The 22,866-nt window shown below is 47.8% G+C and overlaps 2 protein-coding genes across 3 annotated transcripts in view; one reads left to right on the forward strand and one right to left on the reverse strand.

The window, feature by feature from the left end:
• nin (ninein (GSK3B interacting protein)) overlaps positions 1 to 17,477 on the reverse strand; it is a 37,139-nt gene extending 19,662 nt beyond the window's left edge. Inside the window, exons 1-10 of one of the 2 annotated variants that reach the window (XM_060051344.1) lie at positions 17,140 to 17,476; positions 13,677 to 13,901; positions 10,626 to 10,734; positions 7,675 to 7,856; positions 4,357 to 4,405; positions 3,990 to 4,171; positions 2,648 to 2,797; positions 1,561 to 1,728; positions 891 to 1,027; positions 366 to 506 (exon numbers count right to left, since the gene is read on the reverse strand). In XM_060051344.1, coding sequence (XP_059907327.1) covers positions 366 to 506; positions 891 to 1,027; positions 1,561 to 1,728; positions 2,648 to 2,797; positions 3,990 to 4,171; positions 4,357 to 4,405; positions 7,675 to 7,856; positions 10,626 to 10,734; positions 13,677 to 13,892 — 1,334 coding nt within the window. In that variant the 5' untranslated portion in view covers positions 13,893 to 13,901; positions 17,140 to 17,476. Of the gene's footprint in view, positions 1 to 365; positions 507 to 890; positions 1,028 to 1,560; positions 1,729 to 2,647; positions 2,798 to 3,989; positions 4,172 to 4,356; positions 4,406 to 7,674; positions 7,857 to 10,625; positions 10,735 to 13,676; positions 13,902 to 17,139 lie in introns of both variants that reach the window. The other variant, XM_060051345.1, reaches the window with a different exon arrangement.
• Positions 17,478 to 17,948: 471 nt separating this feature from the next.
• On the forward strand, positions 17,949 to 22,807 carry LOC132457347 (lysophosphatidylserine lipase ABHD12-like). The gene is made up of 12 exons (XM_060051602.1): positions 17,949 to 18,411; positions 18,630 to 18,732; positions 19,223 to 19,342; positions 19,652 to 19,682; positions 19,816 to 19,861; positions 20,909 to 21,038; positions 21,188 to 21,225; positions 21,318 to 21,397; positions 21,664 to 21,746; positions 21,918 to 21,996; positions 22,150 to 22,286; positions 22,510 to 22,807. Exons 1-12 carry the CDS (start codon positions 18,309 to 18,311, stop codon positions 22,535 to 22,537), a joined length of 978 nt encoding a protein of 325 aa, XP_059907585.1. The 5' UTR covers positions 17,949 to 18,308; the 3' UTR covers positions 22,538 to 22,807.
• Positions 22,808 to 22,866: the final 59 nt, after the last annotated feature.

Below are 22,866 nucleotides of genomic sequence, written 5' to 3' on the forward strand. Positions count from 1 at the left end.
GTGGAGGTAATGTACCTGAGGTTGAGGTGGTGTAACCAGAGGTGGAGGTGGAGGTAATGTACCTGAGGTTGAGGTGGTGTTACCAGAGGTGGAGGTGGAGGTAATGTACCTGAGGTGGAGGTGGTGTAACCAGAGGTGGAGGTGGAGGTAATGTACCCGAGGTTGAGGTGGTGTAACCAGAGGTGGAGGTGGAGGTAATGTACCTGAGGTTGAGCTGGTGTAACCAGAGGTGGAGGTGGAGGTAATGTACCTGAGGTTGAGGTGGTGTAACCAGAGGTGGAGGTGGAGGTAATGTACCTGAGGTTGAGGTGGTGTAACCAGAGGTTGAGGTGGTGTTACCAGAGGTGGAGGTGGAGGTAATGTACCTGAGGTTGAGGTGGTGCGAGTGCTCGATGCTGGCGTGGTTCTCGTCCACCTCAGCAGCCAGCTGGCTCTTCAGCCTCTCGGCCATCTCCAGGTCCAGCAGGAGCCTCTCCTTCTCTTGGAGCTCCAGGTCCAGGCGCTCCCTGGAAGGGGGGGGGGCGCTCGTTAAGGTCCCGGGTTCAATCCCGTTTCCCCACATTGATTTCTGGTCTTGAGATTCTAATTTTTTAAGGTTTTGGTTTCACCACAAAATAAATTCTAGGAAACTTATTTTATACACAAGCTGGGATACCACGGCTCTTGGAGAAGCAGTGGTTAGGGTGTCGGAAAGGTTCTGCGTTCGATACCCCGATGTCGACCCCGATACACCTAGGAATCCTCAAGCGAGATACCACCGCAGCTTTCACCGTATTTACATTGGTACCGTACTCGTGTTCAGACACGAGCCTCGGTCCCCCACCCCCCCCCCAAGGTCCCAGACCCTCCCCCAGACCCCCCCCCCAGGCTGCCCCAGGTTCAGGACTCACAGCAGGTGTCTGATCTCGGCCTTGAAGCTGGCCAGGGCGGCCTGGTGGAGGCCGTTCCTGGTGACCAGCAGCTCGTTCTCCAGGGCAGAGGTCAGCTGGCCCAGGTTCACCCGGCCCTCCAGGCTGAAGTCCAGAGCCTGCTCACAGACGGGGGGGGGGTCACAGCTTCAGCGTTCTGAGGAGAACCCTCATCTTGGTGATCAAAAGTTATCCTTAGCAGATGTCCTTTTTATTTTGCTTTATCGTTTAGGTTTTACTTGAAGTTAAGAGTTCATATTTTATATATTTCGAATTTCCAGTCTGGGATTAACAACGTACATCTTATCTTATACCTAACCATAACCCCTTATCTTTGTCATAGGACTTCCATTGTTATGTCTTCTGGCATACATACATATAGCAGTGTTCTTGAGACACTATTTAGCTGAAATCATCCAAATGGTTGAGAAACTGTCAACTGACAGAAGATAAACCGTCCAATGACCAACCGTCCAATGACCAACCGTCCAATGACCAACCGTCCAATGACCAACCGTCCAATGACCAACCGTCCAATGACCAACCGTCCAATGACCAACCGTCCAATGACCAACCGTCCAATGACCAACCGTCCCCGACACCAGATCCTCCCCAAACACCAGAACCTAATCCAAAATGGCCGCCTCCGCACCTTGAGGATATCGGACGTGTTCTCGATGCCCTCGCCCAACCAGGCGTCCAGCAGGTTCTCCACGGGGGCGTGGCCTGTCCCGTCGTCCAGCGTGGAGAAGAGACGCAGGCCGATGGAGCTGGTCATCAACGAGGGCATGGTCATACGCCGGCCCGCCTCGTCAAAGGGCTGGAGGAGAGAGGAGGAGGAGGAGGAGGAGGAGGAGGAGGAGGAGGAGGAGGAGGAGGAGGAGGAGGAGGTTGGTGACTGTGTCTATCTAATCTGGTGCGACGTCTGCGGCGCTCAATATGTGGGAGAAACCCAAAACACTTCGCTCACTAGGTTCGCCCAGCACAGGTATAACATTTTGCGAGAGAAGGACACACACCTCCCTCTAGTGCAACACTTTATTATGCACGGCTTGCTCTCACTGTACGCCACGTCGTTACATAGCAACCCTAGGTGGTCTACCGCTAGCAGACGTCAAGTCGAACGCCTCTGGATTCGACGTTTGGGTACCGTACAACCGGGGGGCCTTAACGTGTGCGGGGGGGCTTGGGGATCGGGTTCGGCAGCGGTTGAGAACACCTTATGGAGACTGTTGTTGACTTAAACAATGTTATGTAATGCATGACGCCTTTAGAAAATGTACTGGTTGGTCATGGACCTTTCAGAAGGAAATACTGGAAAGCCCTTTTGTGTTTACCGGTCCTCAAACACCTCATTGAATCTCTATACCCTGTGCCGTGCTAGGGTCCACTCTCGTGCCTCCTGCTGACTCTGTCTCTTGGTAAATAGTATGACCTTGAGGGAGACACTAAATTTTCTAATAAGAATATTTATAGTTACCGTAATCAAATACAGTAAATACATAGAATTCATTATTATGAATGGTGGACTCGGCTCCTAGGGTCCTGCCTGGACAAAGGCTCAGTTAAAGCGATGACCCCGGTGTAAACGGGTGCTGTAAACATGTGGTGTACACAGCGGTGTAAACAGAGGGGTTTAAACAGATGGTGTAAACAGCTGGTGTAAACGGGTGGTGTACGCGGGCGGTGTAAGCAGGCGGTGTATTCGGACGGTGGGTGGTGACGGAGCGAGGGCCCACCTGGGTGGAGTGGAGTCTCTTCAGCTGTCGGTAGGGGGTGGAGGAGGAGGGTGTGGGCGGCTGGCCGTGTGCCACCACCCTGCCCACAAACTCCCTCACGTTCACCTCCCCCCCCGCCTCCCGCACACTCTGGATCACGCCCCCCGTTACCTGGGAAACGCAACCCGGAAGGGCTTTGGTTAGGGCTCCGTTGAAACAATAGGACAGTGTATATCAATAAAAAGGATGGTCTCGTGCTGTGGGGGGGGGGGGGTCGACATCAAGCCGAAAGGTTCAGGGTTCGAACCCCATCGTCCACATTGTTTACGCCGTTGAGCAAGAGGCCCTGCCCCTCTCCCCGCTTCCTAACGGAACCGAACGGACTCTATGATCCAAAAGCAACCATCAGTGAACTCAGCATGAAACGTTGGGAGTCAAACCCAGAACCATTTGGGCTGGGAGTCAAACACCCAGGCCACCGCACCCGAATCAAAGCGCCACATAAAATGACGTCAGGTTCTGATTCCCATGCAAAAATGAAAAATACAACAAAATAGACATCTGAAGAATAAGTCCCGCCTCTGAACCTCCCAGTTCCCTCGGTCAAATGTACGTCGGAGTATTAGGGCCACACATGAAGAAAAAAAATATTTTTTGTCGTGACGAGATTTAAGTCGACTTTAAAGTCAAAATGTCGACATTAAACTCGAAATGTCGAGAATAAAGTTGAAATGTCATGTCGACTTTAATCTCGACATGTCGAGATTAAACTCGAAATTTCGAGAATACAGTTGAAATTAGTTGGGAGAGATAGCAACCGCTCCACAGGGCCTGCACTGAATCAAATGGCTTGTGTAGATAATTTGGTAAAATTGTATTTCAGAATCGGGTTTAACAATAAAGAGATCATCGCTGTTTTAGCGCCGAACCACACAGTGTGGTGATTAGTGTAAGGACGCTGAAATGGTTGTGCGGAAAACTTCGTCTGTTCAGGAGGAGGACCTGAACACACGTGTTACTAGTCGACGTGTCGACTTTAATCTCACGGCAATTTTTTTTTTTTCTTTATGTGTGGCCCTAATACTCCGTCGTACAAATGTCTATGGGAAGTAACATGTTTTCTTTTTAATGATCGTACATAAAAAAAAAGGTGGCAAAGATGTAAAAGCTGCGTTGGGTTTTGAACTACACTTTTTCCATCTAGTTTCGACTGGGTTTTTGGATTGGCATTGCCGTTAAAGTAGTAAACGATTATTAATGCCACTGAGGGAACCGGAGCCTCGGAGTCCCGCCCATTCTTCAGAGGTCTGTAAACCAGGTGCCCGGCGATGAATAACCAGTCATTAAGTGAGAGAGGGCTGACCTCCAGTCCCAGGCGGTCAGCGAGGCCCAGCAGGTCAGCCAGGCCGGCGGGGCCGTCGGCGGGCAGGCCCAGGTCGCCGCAGGCCTCCTGGAGCCGGAGCTCCAGGTGCAGGGACAGGGGCCCCCCGGACACGGACCCCCGCGGGGTCATGGGCTCGTCGGGGTTCCACAGGGTCATCGTGCCTGAGGAGAACAGCAGGAAGACGCTCTGGTCATCATTATGGTTCATCGCTTCGTATATCGCCGTGTTGTGTGTAAAGCGCGCCCTCAATAAAGCTTGGTGGAATGGATTAAAAAAACCAAAACATGGTTAGGATCTGGACTGGAGTCTATAACCAGGGAGGGGATAAGAAACTAAACCAACATACCTTCAGCCTCGTACTCCTCCATGCTGGTTTCATGCACTGGGTCACAGCGCTGAGGGACAGAGACGGAGACTATTATAATACACAGCCAATAAGACCTGCAACTGCAAAAAAAACTTAAAACCAAAAACTTTATCGATATGCAATCTGTGTGTGAGATCAACATGGTGGCATCTGCGGCAGCGGCGTGGACACAGTCACGGTTGAGAGTCAGCCGTTTCACCAAGCACTCGCTTGAACCCCAGTCAAGACTTGAGACGGGGGTGTGAATGGAAGGGGGGGGGGGGTGGACATAGAGAGCACAACAGAGCCTATTGTGGCGGCACGGGCCCATGGGAGGGTCAGAGGTCAAATTAAAAAGTAGTGGCTACAAAGGGAGCATGACGATGCGAGGTATCGGACCGTGTCCCGGCCTCGTGTGCTGCTCGGCGACCCGGCTTCACAGTAATCCCCACAGCTGCAGGGTAGACCCTTTAAGAAGGACTACCAGTGCCAGTACCGGCACACGCTGCTGAATCAGGATTTTAAACTAATCTCACACGGGCTGATTCATATTTTGATGGGGGACGGGGTTTGTGAGAAAAGGAATTCCCAATTAAATTGTGAGAAGCTCACGTTTTCCCGCTGAATCGTACAGCAAAGTCAAACGTGTTTTCCTTCAACCCTCCACAAGCGTGCTTTGAAACAAAAGGAGGCAGGGCAAGAATTTGTGGAGGCGTTGACCCCTCGCGATCCTGACCAATCACAGCCCGGATGCCTATTGTGTGAGTGGGGGGGGGGGGGGGGGGGTTTGGGGGGGGTCTGTGGCTGTGAGGGAATGAAGAGGGGCAGATGGGGACTCTAATGTGGCTGTTTAGGCATCCGTTCATGCCCACCCCTCTCCCCCTACCGCATTGTTCCCCTTTCACACCCCCACATCATTGTCGTTTCCACGGCGATACTACCTCCCTGCCCCCCCCCCTCCCCCGTAGAGCCCTCTGACCCATACCCATCTGCTGGTCCGGTATCATTGTCCCCGCCCGGCGTCTTCTAGATTAGTCACTGCCCCGGGACACACTTCTGTCTGCATCTGGGCACCCCCCTCATCATCATCATCATCATCATCATCATCATCATCATCCACATGGCCAGGCCAGTTGGAGTCTTTGTCCGTCTGTGTTATTTATCTGGGAGAACCACGCTGGTCCTGTCAGAGGGACTGCCGGGGGCTCGCTGAGTTAAGGTCTGGAGTGTGAGCCTGGCTGTAGGCCTCCTAGATCACCCTGGCTGTAGCGTCAGATAGCCTGGCTGTTCACCCTGGCCTGAAAGGCCGCCCCCCTGACAGGCGATACACTCATAAAACGGAGATCTGCGGATTCCAAGCGATACAAACTGTTGATTCTAGAACCAAAGCCTGTATTCTCCCGGATGCTGGCTGCGCATACAAATCAACTTCAGAGACAGTCAGTCCGTCTCCAAAGTCTCAAAATCGCAAACAAAACAAAACAAAGCAGCCTTCTTCTCTCACAAGTCAAACCAGCCTGAAGCAACACTTAAGAGCCGGGTCGACTACAAATCCAGCCAAATCACTGGTTTTCCCGCCAATACGAAACTGTAACCAGCCAGTCGAGTGTTTCAAATGATTCATACGTAGGCCTGGGCACTAAAACAATAAATTATCACACCGTGATAGACTTTGGATCAATATCAATTTAAATGCTCAATATATATCAATAAGAGACTGGATCACCGAATCAAGCAGCTGGGTTTGTTACCCAATCACGGTTCCATACTTATTAACAATATTTTAGTGTTTTTCATTGTTGTTTCGACATTCTAGTATTTATCAATGAAGAACAGTTGAAGGCCATATTAAGTGTTAAACAGAAGTGTTTAAATCCAGCATGGTAATTCCTAGTCTGTTGAGGTCATTAAAAGGATCAATAGTTATCGATATCGATCCATATGATGAAGTTACATCGTGATGTGTCTTCATTCAGGGGGGGGGGGGGGGGCCTTGGTGGGCCGGAGCGGTCTCCCTCAGGGGGCCATCCTGAGGTCCCAGAGCAGCAGGGTAATCCACCAGCAGCCCCACAGCTCAGGGAGATCAGCTGAGAGGAGACGCCACGCTGGGCTCAGCTCACGGGCGCTCTCCCTCAGGTGTGCACGCTCACGTGCGCTCTCTCGGGTGTGCACGCTCACGGGCACTCCCTTCTTGCGTTAATCTGCCAGACCCGAGCCGAACCCGACCCACAAGGAACTAGGGCTTTGACTTTTGCCCAAAAATCATATTCAAAATTCGTTTGATTATTAAGATTTGAATATATTCTAATATTTAATAATAATATTTTGATCATTAAATGCCTTCAGTAAGACCTGGATTGGGCTTCGCGAGGTTTGTTTACCGGCGTTGCTATGGTTACCAGTCTTGCGTGTTCCAATGGTTTATTAGGTCTCTAATAAATCGCTGTCTAATCAATACTTCATTCACTGCCTCTTCCGTGGTCATTACAATATTATGAATGGACTGCGTCGGGTTCTCCGACGTCTCTCCCTCTTGGCCTGCCATAACAGGTTTGAATATTAAGGGCTGCCTAATATACGTTTGAATTTTGATTTATTTTTTGATAGTCAAATTATATTTGAATAACGAAGTTCGGAGGGGGGGGGGGGTAACGTTTTTAATAAAAACTTAAGCACAATAGTCACAGACTGGACATACAGAAGACGCATGTCAACCTCACCATGTTTTCCGGATGAGGTTTACAGGCTATTCGCTCTGAGACTCCACGTAACCAACAGAGATACTCATGACCTGCAGGGTTACCATCGCCTAGGTTACGCCTCACGACCGGGCCTGTAAACCCTCCAACGTGATAAGCTCAGAATAAGCCTGTCCTCCTGTGTGTGTGTGTGTGTGTGTGCGTGTGCGTGTGTGTGTGGACGGCAGCACAGCAGGAGATAAGACCAGCATGTGTCCTTGAGTCTGAATTAGTGCACGGTGACGTGAGATGAAACAGCAAGAATTCAGCTCAGGGATAGCCTCCGGTCTGACACCCGCCACCCTCCACACACATAACACTAGACACCTTATCGTGACATTAATTCATATCAATCTGATAAATATGTGTTTTAGTTATTTTCATCAAGATGATGTCCGCTCAACTTTAAGACAATATTGGGGGACAAAATATTTGATATTTTACATTATCTAGATCTGATTTACATGATTTACCTAGTCTAATCTGCCATTTTTAATTCATAAACTAAATAATTGTCGAATTAGGGGTTACGCTTAAAAAAAAGAGAACAGCATTGTATAACAGTCTAGACTACACCCACCTCCCGCTTCCTCGGAACGGCGGACTCCTCGTCTTCGTCGTCGTCCCCGGCGTTCTCCTCCACAGCATTCCGACTCGAAGAGGCCTGGGAGTAATCCAGAAGAGGCTCCGAGAACTCGGGGGTGGAGCGACGGCCGTAACGCTTGCTGCCCTTCATGAACTTGGGCTGGATCTCCGGAGAGTCTGGAGAGAGGAGAGAGATGTTAGGACCACAGAATAGTGAGCCTCTGGATGAGAAGACCAGGCAGAGAGATGTTAGGACCACAGAATAGTGAGCCTCTGGATGAGAAGACCAGGCAGAGAGATGTTTGGACCACAGAATAGTGAGCCTCTGGATGAGAAGACCAGGCAGAGAGATGTTTGGACCACAGAATAGTGAGCCTCTGGATGAGAAGACCAGGCAGAGAGATGTTTGGACCACAGAATAGTGAGAGCCTGGATTAGAGGGAGACGTTTGCACCACAGAATAGTGAGAGCCTGGAGAGCGGAGAGAGGGACAGGCAGAGAGAGATGTTTGGACCACAGAATGGTGAGACTCTGGAAGAGAGGGAGGGCAGACAGAGCGACGTTTGGAACAACAGAAGAGTTCTTAAAATAGAACCTAGAACATGAAGGTAAATGAAAACAAAATGGTGACCGTTAATTCTTTCAACTTCCCTCAAGCACTTCCCCAAAAACACCCTCACAAAATAAAACCCTCTTCCCTTTTGTTTTGGTCACAACCCTCTTCCCTTTTGTCGTTCACTGGAACTACTTTTTCCTTCATCGAATATTATCACATTAAGCGTGTGTGTAGATGTATCCATGCAACTGACCATGACTACTCACTCACAGAAAATATATGGGGAGGGGAGGCATGAGGCTCAGGGGGTAGAGCAGGTCGAATGGTAACCGGAAAGTTGCTAGTTGCTAGTTCGATCCCCGGCTCCTTCTAGCTGAGTGCAGAGGTGTCCCTGAGCAAGACACATCCCCATGTGTCTTGGCAACCCTGCATGTCGTCTTGCAGGGTTGACTCCATGCATGTGTGAATGAGTGAGTGAGTGAGTGAATGCGGGTATGAATGGGTGAATGTTAGGCAATATCGTAAAGCGCTTTACGATGAAACTGGTTAGAAAGGCGCTTCATATAAATGCAGTCCATTTACCATAGATCAGCCCATGACATCTCACTACAGAAAATACATATCTACAGTATATTAGTAGAGTAGAACAATAGAGTTCAGCTGCAGACCCCAAACACGCGGGCCCATTTCCCTGCGGCAACATACTGCCGGTGTGAGAGGCGTTTCCATGCCCTTATTATGCCTTCTAATCTGCGCGGTGTCCGTTGACAATCAGCATCACCAGGGGAGCCCAGCCCAGACCGGTGAGTACTACTGGCACAACGCAGACACCCAGAACAAACCAGTGACACCTGAAGTGGAGAGGTCCTTCAGGAAATACACATGAATGCACAGCAACGATCGCTAGGGAAACGTAAACATAACTACTGGCATTGATCTCAGATACATCTCATTAATAATAATAATAATAACAACAACAATACATTCAATATATATAGCGCTTTTCTAAACATTCAAAGAGGCTTTACAAAGTGAACACAAAATAAAATAACTTAATAAGAACGTATATTAGTAAAACAACTTTAAAGGAGGACGGGGAGAGAAGGGAAGAAGGTTATGAAAGAAGGTGATGCTGAAAGCGATCTTAAAAAGGTGGGTTTTGAGGGCCTGTTTACGGAGTAGGGGGGGGCGAGGCTTCATGCTCTACAGTAGATCTACCGTTCTGCTGCCTGTATGAGCATTTAGATCCTGATCGTCTTGTCTGATCTGGAACAGGCTGTCGCTGTTGTCAATGAGTTTGCTAACAGACTGCGAGGCAGACTGGCGTTCCGGTTTGGTGGTCAGGCTCGCTAACTTAGTAGAGAGCTGTTCCGATACCAGTATCGGAAATTCCTCCGATACTGCCCAAGATGCAGTATTGGGTATCGGCGAGTACGAAGGTCTATATTCCCTGATCCGATACCGTCACATGACGTCCGATGTTATGCTGCGTTCGTTAATGGTCGGAAAGGAAAGTCAGGAAAAGGAAACGGGTCATCATCGACCTACGTGGGTTTGAGCTATTAAGTCTGAAAAACATGGATGCTTACACTTAACTAAAAGGATACTAATTTATTATTCTAATAATAGATTATTGATGCAAATGATCGTGCAAGTAAACAGACTATACATTGCTGGCATCGTAAGAGAACCCTTCAATAAGAACAAGAGCTATTAGCATTTACAACGCTGGATGCTGTATCTGTATATTCCCTCCGTATTGGCCGATACTCAAGTTCAGGAATCGGGAATGAAAGAATGTCATCTTCTCTGCAACAGCAGTCTGTGCGCCCCTCTAGACAAGACCCCTTCGCTCTCAACACGCTTCATTTACTGAGCCAGCTTATCGACATTGACGGTAAAACCTTTATTACTGAATTTTTATTCTTTGCTGAATGATTAATGTCGACATTTACTCCCTGATGACCATCAGCAACATGGCCGCCGGCCCGATGGTGATTGGCTTGGTTAGCTCGTGTGTACCCATGTAGCAATGATTTACTTTTTTAAATTATTCATATGCTTGCATATCAATATGCATTATTCCTTTTTATTGTACATATTTAATGCTGGCTTCTAGATTTGATCCCTGCACTGCTGTACATACTTATTCGCACTACCTTCATGACACGCATTAACCAAGAGCACCTCAGCATATCTTTTATTATCCATGCGGATTCTTTATTTTATTTTATCATTTTGTTTACGTTGTACGTGTATGCTTTGTGTGTCGTGTTCAAGCTAATGTGACTCTGAATTTCCCCTGGGGATCAATAAAGTACCCAGCTATCCATGTGGAGCTCGGGCTGGAGGTTCGGTAGCGACGCGAGTCGGGAGGGCCTCCCTCTTACCTGCTGGGGGAGGGGGTACAGGTGCTGTGTGGGGGCACTGGGTGGGTGAGCTAGCCATGGCGGAGGAGAGGACCTGGATCAGCGCGTTCTTGAACTGGTGGAAGTCGACCTGGAGACAACGACAGGGGGTTATAGCGTGGATCATAAGAACGGGTACATTTTAGGGATCGACCGATATATCGGTCGGCCGATATTTTCACGTGTATCGGTATCGGCCGATACGCGGCTGATTTTCTCCGTTTTTTTTTTTTTTTTTTTTTTTACTTGTTCTACCTCACCTGTTTTTAATATTTGTTAAATATTGTTCATCTACTTGTTCTTACTTGTTCTACTTCACCTGTTTTTACTATTTGTTAAATATTGTTTTTTATATTGAAGTTCAATAAATGTTCCTTTAAAAAAAAAAATAAAAAAAAAAATAAAAAAAATCGGCTCAAGAAAATCGGTATCGGCGCATCGGCTAAGGAAAAAATATCGGTATCGTATCGGCCCTAAAAAAATCGGTATCGGTCGATCCCTACATTTAGTCATTTAGAAGACGCCGTCATCTCAAGAGACTTCCAGAGAATGGAGGCGATGGGCTGGTGATCGAAATCCAGTCCCCTTTGTACCGGTAGTTGAAGCGCCTCAATCCAACCCTGTCCCCCCTAGCAACCTTGTATAGGAAAACATGTATATAAGTTCACCTGATCTCGGCATCGCCTCCCCCCTTAGCCCTCCCCACAACACTCTTACGCATTTATTGTATGTTGTACGTCCTTGCACTTAACAAAAGTAACTAGCATCGTCTAGGATCTTATTCTAGCTATTTTTATTCGATATAGGGAACGGGTCAACCTAGCAATTGTTGGTGCTCGTCACTTGGTTCTATGAACATCCTGACTGTACCGACAGCGATATATCGTTGTTTCTCTTCCTCTGACAAATGCCCTTAATATTGTAAGTCGCTTTGGATATGAGCGTCTGCTAAATACAAATATATAACGCACACCTAATAGAACGAGTGGAGCACCATGTTAACAAAGCGAACCACAACATCTTTCCTTCAGCCTGCGGTCAACACAGGGAACCCCCCCAAAAATAAAGCTCATCAAACTCCAAAGATTGGATTCACTCGCTTGCTGGCCCATGGCGCTGGGAGGGGTCGCCGTGTGGACGTCGGGACGGGTTTGGGGGGGGTTGAGCGAGGGGGGGGTGGGGGAGAGGTGGAGATGGGAGGTCAGCCTCTTCTTGAATCAACAGCTGCTCAGTGGAGAACAGGAGATGGAGGTTTCCTTTGTGTCCCCGGGGGGGGGGGGGGGGGGGGGACCACTTTGGGTGACGTGGGGGGGGGCCGGGAGTGTGGGGAGGGGGACTTGACATTGTTGGAAACAACGCAGTTAGCCAGCTGATCACCCCCCCCCCCTCCTGATCTTATCCACCCCGCCCCCCCAAATGAAAGGCAACGTCAGAAACAATAGCCACGCACCAACACGTGTATGGAAGAAAATAACCACACACACACACACACACACACACACACACACACACACACACACACACACACACACACACACACACACACACACACACACACACACACACACACACACACACACACACACACACACACACACACACACAATATCAAAAAATAAATCAAAATTCTAACAAATATTAGGCAGCCCTTAATATTCAAACCTGTTATGGGCAGGCCAAGAGGGAGAGACGTCGGAGAACCCGACGCAGTCTATTCATAATATTGTAATGACCACAGAAGAGGCAGTGAATGAAGTATTGATAAGACAGCGATTTATTAGAAACCTAATAAACCGTTGGAACGCGCAAGACCGGTAACCATCGCAACGCCGGTAAACAAACCTCGCAAAGCCCAATCCAGGTCCTACTGAAGGCATATAATGATCAAAATATTATTGATCAATATTATTAAACAAACGAACTTCGAATATGATTTTTGGGCAAAAGTCAAAGCCCTAACACACACACACACACACACACACACACACACACACACACACACACACACACACACACACACACACACACACACACACACACACACACACACACACACACACACACACACACACACACACCTTCCAGGAGAGCCATGAGCAGAGTAGAGGAGCACTAGGCATCAAAGCCTTGTTTGATGTGGGACCCCGTTTATCCAGACCCTCTTCTCTTCCTTCCCACATCGTCCCACTCCCATCAGATCCCTCCTTGCCATCGAGAAGCCAGGAGGGCGATCCCCCCACAAAGAAGACTCTTCCTCACACAGACCCACTTGAGAATGGTGATTAGCCGACTCGGTTGTCGTGACGACAGACACCTGGGATGATGAGGCGCAAACCTCCCCCCCCCTCTCTCTCTCTCTCTCTCTCTCTTTCAACCAGGGGAGGAGGCTGACAAAAGCTACCCAAAGGGCCTGGAGACACAAAGAGAGCCAAGAGGGGTGCTCCACTGGCAGGGGGAGCCCCGCACCTGGTCCAGGTCTGACCTGGAGGGCGGCTTTCAGGGCTACAAAGGACAGCGGTGAGACAGGGCTCCATCGAGTCCCTAAAGGGTCCTCTTAGGGAGGATGGCACAGCACTAAGTACCCGCCATTTTGCCCCAGAAGCTGGAATGGAATATCTGAACGATGGCGTCGCTTACTAGTTTCTGCAAAATACAATAAAAAAATAACATAAATAACGGAGAGCTGTGATGTTTCATGGTTCTATAACAACAAAATGAAGGGTGAATCCTAGCTGAGCCTAGCTAATCGCAGCCTGCTTTGTGGGTAGTGCTTGGCACTTGGTTCTAGCATGAATATCCTGACTCTACCGACAGTGATATATTGTTTCACTTCTACTGACAAATGCACTTAACGTAAGTCACTTTGAATAAAAACCTCTGCCAAATGTTTATGTAACGCAAATTAAATAAATGGAAATAGAGTCAGAGGGGGGCAGGGGACATTTTCCCCAAAATGCCGTCTTCCTCATCCTCCCTTTGATCCTATCGTCTAATCAAACCCCCCTTGTTCCCACCCCCTGTGGGTGCCCTTACCCGTATGGAGGGTCCGCTCCCGTCCTGGTCCTGGTCCTGGTCCTGGTCCTGGTCCTGCAGGAGCGTGCCGAGCAGGGTGGGCGTGGCCTCACCGAGCTGCAGCGAATAGCAGAGGGCCGCCAGCTCGTCAGGGCTCAGAGCGCCGGCGCCGCTGGCGTCGAAGCCGTCGAACACCTCCTTCAGCTGCTCCTCGTACTGGTCCGGCTCCGAGTCCATCCCCGCGCCCTGGACACAAACAAACACTTAAACACACTGTGTAGCACCTTACCCAGGCGGTCTTTGTTGTATACGGGGAATGGGTTAACCTAGCGGTTGTTGTGCTTGGCACTTGGCTCTATGAACATCCTTGCTCCATCGACAGCGATATACCGTCTCTCTTCCTTCTGACAAATGTACTTATTGTGAGTTGCTTTGGATAAAAACGTCTGCTAAATACACTGAATCTAATGTAACAAACAGTAGCGGCTTATGGACCGCTAAAGGGGAGGCATCATGCCAGGCTAGGTTGGGGTTTTGTGTCGTGAAAAATAATTGTGATGGAAAATGACATGAAACTTTGCTTCATCTGAGAAATTGCCCCAATTTACAGAATTTTCTTAAAATCTGACCAATTGAGAACGGAAATCCCGGGACAATGATGAAGACCAACGCTCTGACTTTTCCTTGATTTTTCAGGCCGTGATTTTTCCAAACACTCATTTGACGTCCCTTCCTAAAACATTTTGTAAACAACGTGGTCGTTCTACTGGGACGCAGGGACAATGGTCAACGATAATCAAAAAGGATGTCAATTCTAGACCCATATTATTAATGAGGTAGGAAAGACATTCACACTCTTGCATCAAAAACAAGCAAAACTTCGATTTGGAGGCGGCCAAGATAAAAACACTAGCGTGAAGGCCATCTCTATGGCGACGAACGACAACCTCGACAAACCAGAGATACAACAACCTCCTTATAGCAAGTTAGAAAAGCTTGTATAAAGCGGACGCACAACGACACAAGTGTGTGTCTAGTGGCTCCTGTATTGTGATGAAAAAGAATTAACATTTAATGTTGCAAATGATAAAAGTATAAAGTGTTTGGTCTCATGATTTGGTCAAAGGCGTTTGCCCAATAGGTGGACAACATCCAGAGTACAAAGGAACCCTTCAGATCCACAACAGAGAGGTGCTAAAGTGTTCAATTGGTGTCTTCATACTGAACACCTTTCACAGCAGCCATGAGGACAAAGAGCAGCGCTCAGAGCCAGCCTGAGGGGCAGCAGCCCAACAAAGAACAGGTCTACCTGGGTCTCAACTAGGGCTGGGTATCACGGCCAAGCTCCTGAATCGATTCGATTTCGATTCTGAAGGCTTTAAATCGATTAATCACGATTCGATTCAATCCGAATCGGTTTCATCTGCTCCTAGATTGAATGATAATTTTCTTAAGTTGTAAGGAAATATTCTTTATAGGCTATCATCATTAATTCATCACTAAAATCATTAATTGTGACTAAAATCTTGTAGTTGTGACTGTTAATTAACATCCTTAGCAAGATTTTACATTCTATTCAACGTGATGGCCTGCCTAATTCAATATATTAATGAAATTATCTCCATGCAACACACTGCAAAAGACATGTTTTTATTTTGTAGGCTACATTAATGACAATCCAGGCAACTATAAACAAAACTGCCTCCATCTTCCTAAAATATAACCATTGTAAAGATTATACCATTTAAGATAAAATATTCAAGTATTATAAAACTCCTTAAATTCATATTTTTTCAACATATTTACTAAAAAAAAAAAATAATAAAAAAAAAATAATCGATCTCATGCCCTGTGAATCGATAGCGTGAAATTTAAACGAAATCCATCCAAAATCGATTAAATCGATTTTTTTACCCAGGCCTTCTCAACACAGACCGGATCTACCCGGGTCTCCCACACCCCTTTAAACCGAGGCACTGCCCATCCACCCAAACCTCAAACGCACAGACCAGCTCCAGGAACCTCCAAAGCATAGAAGGAAGTCCCACTCGCCCTGCCATCTATGGCTGAAATGTTGCCTTCCTGTTCCTATTCTTAATAAGCTGTCCCCTTCAGTTCAGCTGGAAGCACAAGAGGCTCCATGCAAAGCAGTAACCCCCTAAAACTCCAAACACATAACCAATAGTCACTAGCCAACTCCAAATTAAAGACCTAGAGAGCAAAGCAAGGAGAGCTCCATATATACCGGTTCATTGTGGGCCCTGAGATACACCCAAGGTTAGCCGTGGGACTCAGAGCTAACAGACAGGTAGAAAGAAGATGTACAGAATGTGCAGAATGCAACCAACATTGTAAGGAAAAATGTCCACAACAAAACACCAGGATCTGCGCCATTAACATAAGAGCCTGAAACACACACACACACGCACCCACACACACACACGATGTTAAACCCAGTTTAGGGTCATTTGTGTGTGTCCTGCACGCATCCATCTTAGCACCCCCACCCTCCTACCATCTTCACCCCAACATGTCCGTGCTCCAGCTGCTCCCACCCCCCCAGAGTCTGGGACCCCCCCATTCAACCACATAATAGATGCTTGAAGCTTGAAGCATGCAATATTATTTTGCATCTGCAGAAACCAAATGCAAAATATCAATCCTCAATCAGCTGAAGAGACCTTAACTAATAATTGTACCTTTCATAATGTAATGAATACTCTTTAACCTCAATTGTATCTTTGATATGTATTGATAAAATAAAATGGTGAGTCAAGGTATTATATCTACCGGTATATAGAATTTGAAAGTTATAGAATTTATCATTTTTTGCCTGAATTGTATTATAGACATCGATTTTTACAAAAACCCATCGATTTAAAGTGTTTTTACTGAGATTTGATAGTGTTTGTTTTCTTCTGAGTCACAGGAAGTTCTCGTGAGCTCAGCTGAGTGACAGCTGTCGTCCAGGGAGCCGTGGGCTCTCGCAGACAGGGCGGGGAGGTTAATCCCCGGCCGCGAGCACCGCCTGGCCAGCCTTCACTTACACTTGAGATTAAAACACAATCGACAAGGGTCGGCCGTCGGGACCGCATTTTATTGGCCCTATCGCTTCCATTGCAATACTGAAACTAACGTTACGTGTGCAGCAAGAGTCATCGAATTTCAACACATGGCATCAATTAAACAGGGCAAAATGGTAGTTGTGTATAAAATGAGTTTCAATCACCTGAATACTAAACTGGAGTTAACATTGATAGACAAGCAATTCGGCCATGATTCAATATTTCTCAATTACGAATGTAGTTTCGTTTGACCAGGACATTTGGAAGTAATGAGCTAATCAGCCACCATCGTGAAATAACGGACAGTGCTTGATCAAAACTCATCTAACTGTTGAATACAGACCAACATAACGCACAAAAGAGCACAAAAAGCCATAAAGTTTAAACACAAAACACGACGGAAGCGGTTTCATCCTCACCAAATAGGCTGAGCTCCAGACTGCGCCTGGACCGAGATTGGGAGATGCGTGGATAAGTGGAAAAATCAAACTTTTTACAACATTTCACCATGAAGGAAGTTGTTGGTCCTTAAATCCTCTTCAGTGCGGATTAAACCTGGTTTTAGGGAAAGGGAGGAGGCGGCGGCGTTTCTCACACGACTCTTTTTTTCCGGGACACTAGCGATGTTGTTTCGCCACTACTGCCTTGTGTCCGCGGAAGCATGAAGCATCCTCTTGTGCTGGTAGCGGATTTTGAAAAGCTCCTCGCAGAGGAAGGGGAGGAGACCAAGAGTCGTATCCGCGACGTCGACTGGTCAGGCCGGCCACCCACCGCGACCCACGCTGGCCCCCTACGGTCCGGTCGCACCATGTGCACCAGACCGTTTGAATGGTCGTATGCATACTAGTATAGATTAATGGGTATATTCGTAAAAAAATAAATAAATGAAGGCTACTTTTAATAATTTGTTATTCTATAATGTTTTTATATTTCGTATTTATCTTTTAAATACATCAATGAGTACATACTTCGGCACTTTGTCGAATGATAAATAACTTGTTCTGTAATCCCTGAGCGTTCAATTTTTTTTCTCCTCAGTGTTTAGAGTGGACAGTTTAGGTTTACCAACTGGTGCTTTTACAGCAGCTCAACAGCCCCACCTAGTGGTGCGAAGTAAAAATGTAAGATTACCAACTAGTGCATTTACAGAAGCCTAACAGCACCACCTAGTGGTGTGAAGTGGAACCGGCGTTAATTCATTTAGAGGATTACCGGTATCTCTTAGATAAGACATGACAAAGCTATATTTTCGGAACGTGGTTGCGGCGGACTGTCTAGTAAGTAACCACTAATGACTCGTAAGGGGACATTTTGATATCATTATCAAACTTCGATCACACGCCTCTTCGGACGGTTGAAGTATCGGCATGTCTACGCACTTGCGTCTTGCGGTCTGAGCCAATAGCGCTGCAGTAAATTGCCTATCCCTTTAACTTGGACCCCACTTGACGAGCGGCTCCTTTCACACAATCCGGAAATACAGTACACCGGGAGTCTGGTTCATTGCCGAGCTCAGTGCTGCTAGAGGGAGATCGGAGTTGATGTCTGCGGGGAGCAAGTCGCACAAGAACACCGGAGTCCTGTAAATATGAAGAGGGCGGTCATCTTTCTGATCACGGTCTACGTTTCTGTACCAATCATAATCTACCTATTTCCTTGGATACTGGGACACGTGGTTTATTCCCATCTGTGTAAGTCGAGTGTGTTCGTGTATGTGTTAGTGTTTAACTCTGCAGGCATAGCAGTAGACCACAAAACAATTCATGCAATAATCGTGTTGTTCCTAGGCTATAAATGTATCACAACGTAATTTATGTTTCTGCAGCAATGTGTGCATGAGACCGTAGTGTATGCGTGCACAGACGTCAGGATGTATATAACTCTTTTGTCTTCGCGCTGCGGTCTCCAGTGAAGGTCCCTTTCTTCGTGGACTTGAGCAGGCCGGACAAGATACTGAACCACACGACCAACCTCTACCTATCCACGGAGGAGGGCGTCTCGGTGGGCGTGTGGTCAGTCATGTCCCTCTCCCTTACCTGGCCTCTACAAGGCTGCTTAGCGACACTTGTCACCCACACACCACATATTATAATGAAAGCAAGCGGACTGGATGCTTGATTTGAGTTCTGCAACAGCACGCGTGCGGGATTAGTTAGGCCCCTAATGCATTAAACCGACCGTGCTGCCAGTAAATTAAACAGGCTTTGACAGCAACACGGAGGATATGTCTTGCAACACAGGTCTAGTGTACTACTCTATGGTTACGTTGCCCCAACATCTCAATGTTTACATGTTTACATTAACCCGTTTTCTTTCTCTCAGTCTCTCTGAGTGTGTTTCTGACTTTAGCATGTTCTTAGTTAGTCATGTGGTCGTCCTGGGAGTCAAAAGGCCCACTTTAATCCCTCACCCTCTCAATTACATTCAGATAGCTTTATTTGCATAATAGAAAAACATTGAGGTGCAGCCAAATCATCGACCAACATCTCCTCTCTCCCCTAGGCATACTCTCCCGGTCAGCCAATGGGAGCACTCCGCTGGGAAGGGCTCAGAGTGGTACCAGGAGGCCCTCGCAGACGGACGTCCTGTTATCGTCTATCTCCATGGCAACACAGGGACCAGGTGGGGCCCCCGGCCATGGTTTCCACACACACACACACACACACACACACACACACACACACACACACACACACACACACACACACACACACACACACACACACACACACACACACACACACACACACACACACACACACACACACACACACACACCAAAAAATGGTGTTCCCAGGATCTCCCATTAAACACTGACCGCTGCGCACCAACACACTAACACATCAACACATCGTCACGGTCTCTCGTTCGTAGAACCAACAAAAATTACGAATTACAAATGTAGTTTTGCTTCCGTGTTTATTTCTACAGGGCCATCCACCACAGAGTGGAGCTGGTTAAGGTAAGGGGCTTCCAACGATAACACACAGACAATGAACCTCGAAAGGTGCATGTTACTTGGAATAACCAGACAATATGTTCCTGTTTGTTCACGCTATGAATAAATGACCACTGGCACTGGGTCTGTGTTCCAGATCCTGAGTGCGGCTGGATACCACGTCCTGTCCTTTGACTACAGAGGTAAACTATCCCATTTCTATCAGTGTGTGTGGGGCTCGCAGGTACATCGGATCGCGGGGAGACCGTCGTTGCCGAGGCAACCGTCCTAGTAATTATTTACGAAGACGGCAGTCTTTGTAAACAATCTGCTCGGAACAGCAGAACAACAAAATTAGGGGAGCTTGGTGCCTGGTTTGAGAGGGGAACGCTGGTGTTCAGGGGTCCGGCGAGACGGATCTTTTACGTTCCATTCTGTCCTGAGGAGCGGGTCGCTTTGGTTTCACAAAAGCAACTCAAGGTCATTCGGATCAATATCCTATTGACGTTTACATTTAGGAAAAAAAAATACTCTGAACTAATGAGTCCTGCACTGTGAGGTTGAAACCTCGTTGGAATCTTCTGTTGGATATATAGGCTCTCTTGTACGTTATGGCACATATTCAAGACCAGTATTACTTGTTGCAAACCAGACGGGCGAGCCAGTATGTTGCTCAACACCGTTCAGTATACAAAAACAACTTTAGTAGTTTGATTTCCCCATGGCCTCTAGTGTACCTATATAGTGTTTTTTGGAAATCAGAAAGGAGAGAGCAAGATTTTAAAACTGAACAACTAATAAAATGCACCTCCCTATCTGCTTCTTGCCACCTTTTCCTTCTTGCGTCTCTCCTCCATTGAGAACTGTGGACAAGAATGATGATTTCCCCGAATCATTAAGGAAAGAGAGGCCCTGATTGGTCAGAAACGAGCCGGGAGCGGTCTGAAACCAAAGTGGTCTCATACAGAAGGCAGGCGCAGTCAACCAGAGACGCTATTCTCACAGCTTGTTTCGCTCACCAAGAGCCGACTGGTGGCCGGACCAGGACACCCCGACGACGCTCCCATGAAAGCCCCTGAATCTCCCCTACTACACCTTTAACGTCTCCCCTACTGCACCTTTAACGTCTCCCCTACTGCACCTTTAACGTCTCCCCTACTGCACCTTTAACGTCTCCCCTACTACACCTTTAACGTCTCCCCTACTGCACCTTTAACGTCTCCCCTACTGCACCTTTAACGTCTCCCCAGGGTTCGGCGACTCCAGCGGGGAGCCCAGCGAGGCGGGCCTGACCACCGACGCCCTCTACCTGTACCGCTGGGCCAAGCAGCACAGCGGCGGCAGCCACGTCTACCTGTGGGGGCACTCGCTGGGGACGGGGTGAGTCGCTCGTTCGCCGCCGGGTTTGGTTCTGCTGACAGACTCGCCGTCTGTCATCAACTAATGAGGGGAAAAAACTGGAAAAGCTTTAATTGGAAAAGACTCAAGTGAGTGATTAACCTAAATTAATTGTTGGACCTTTTTTATAGAGTGGCCACCAACGCAGCGCTGCGGTCCCAGGAGGAAGGTGAGGTGGTTCGGTTCTAGACAGCCTGCTTCATTGACTTTAGGTCATATGTTGTTGTTGTTGTTTTCGTCATCACCGTCTCCGTGTGGCAGGCTCCGTTGTGGACGCCCTGATTCTCGAAGCTCCGTACACGAGCATTAGGAAGGCTACAGAGTGCCATGTCCTGGCCAAGGTACAGTCAGCCAGCACCCCCCCCCCCCCCCTGGTTCTACCTCAGTGAGCAGGGTGAGGGTCAGAGCCCAGAGGTTCTGGGATCTAACCCCACTGTTGCCACCCCATACCTGGTACCTAACCCTGACCTGCAAGGCTCTTAGGATAAATCACTCAATAAAATCATAAAAAGTATTTCAAAACAACACCATTTTCAATGAATGCATTTAAATTCTGATTCCGGCAGATGTGCAGAATAAAAACGTTAGTCAATGTTTACTGTTCCAGATGTTTTCCCTTCTGCCTGGGGTTAAAAACCTGCTCACAGAGACCCTGGAGAAGAACAAGCTAGTGTTGGCCAGTGATGAGAAGTGAGTCAGGTGGTTAGTGAGTCTAACCACCTGTTTATTTAACTACTTAAACCGCTATTCATCTTAATAGTGTGTACTGCAGGCTACAGTACACTCGGCTCCGATGAATAAAACACACATTTCATGGTGTGTGTGTGTGTGTGTGTGTGTGTGTGTGTGTGTTCTACCCAGTTTGAAGAGGCTGGAGAGTCCTCTCCTTGTTCTTCATGCTGAGGATGACAATATTCTACCCTACCACATGGGCCAGGAGGTAAACATAATCTATTTCACTATATCACTATCCCAGGAGGTTAACATTATCAATCACTCTAATCACTATGGCACTATCCCAGGAGGTACACATGACCACTGCCTCATAAGGCCCCTGTGAGTAACATCTGACTGGCCCTCCTGTGTTCCCCAGCTGTACCAGATCGCTCTGGGGGCCCAGAAGGGGCGTCCCGACGCAGAAGCCCGGGTCCAGATGGTCTCCTACCGCGCCGCCCTGGGCTACGCCCACGACAACATTTACCTGGACCCAGACCTGGTCCAGCTCCTGGGGTGAGTCCCGCGCACGTGACAAGCGCACGTGTCAAACGCGGCACACACATGTGCCGCGTGACAAGCACACACGTGCACCCAACACGCGCATGTGCACCCGACAAGCGCACCTGACACACACATGTGAAAAGGGAACTCAGGCCCTCACGCGACACGCACACTTGCACCCAACACACGCATGTGCATGTATCTAACCGATTCTACCACTGCTTTCTCGTTCCAGGGATTTCCTCAAAGGTCTGGAGACTTAATCGTCCTGCCAGAAGGACGGTCCCTCTGTCTGCACTTCTGTCCGTCTGTCTTTCTCGTCTGTCTACCGTCCGGCTTCCTGTCTGTCCTTCTCTATGTCCGAGCATGTACACAATACCAATTATGTCAATATTGAACAGAAATGCATTTTAAAAAGACATGTTTACGTATCCCTGGTTTTAACCGCTAACACGGTGGGGGTCTGCTTTGCGTTGGGATTGTATTTGGGACTGGGGAAACGATATATTAAAAATAAAGTACATTTTATTTAATATGTTGGCCTCCGTACTTCTTTCTGCTGTTGACCTTAAACGTTGTTCCTCTTTGATAC

This window comes from Gadus macrocephalus, chromosome 5 (assembly GCF_031168955.1).
Source record: "Gadus macrocephalus chromosome 5, ASM3116895v1".
In the NCBI taxonomy this organism is placed as follows: Eukaryota; Metazoa; Chordata; class Actinopteri; order Gadiformes; family Gadidae; genus Gadus; species Gadus macrocephalus.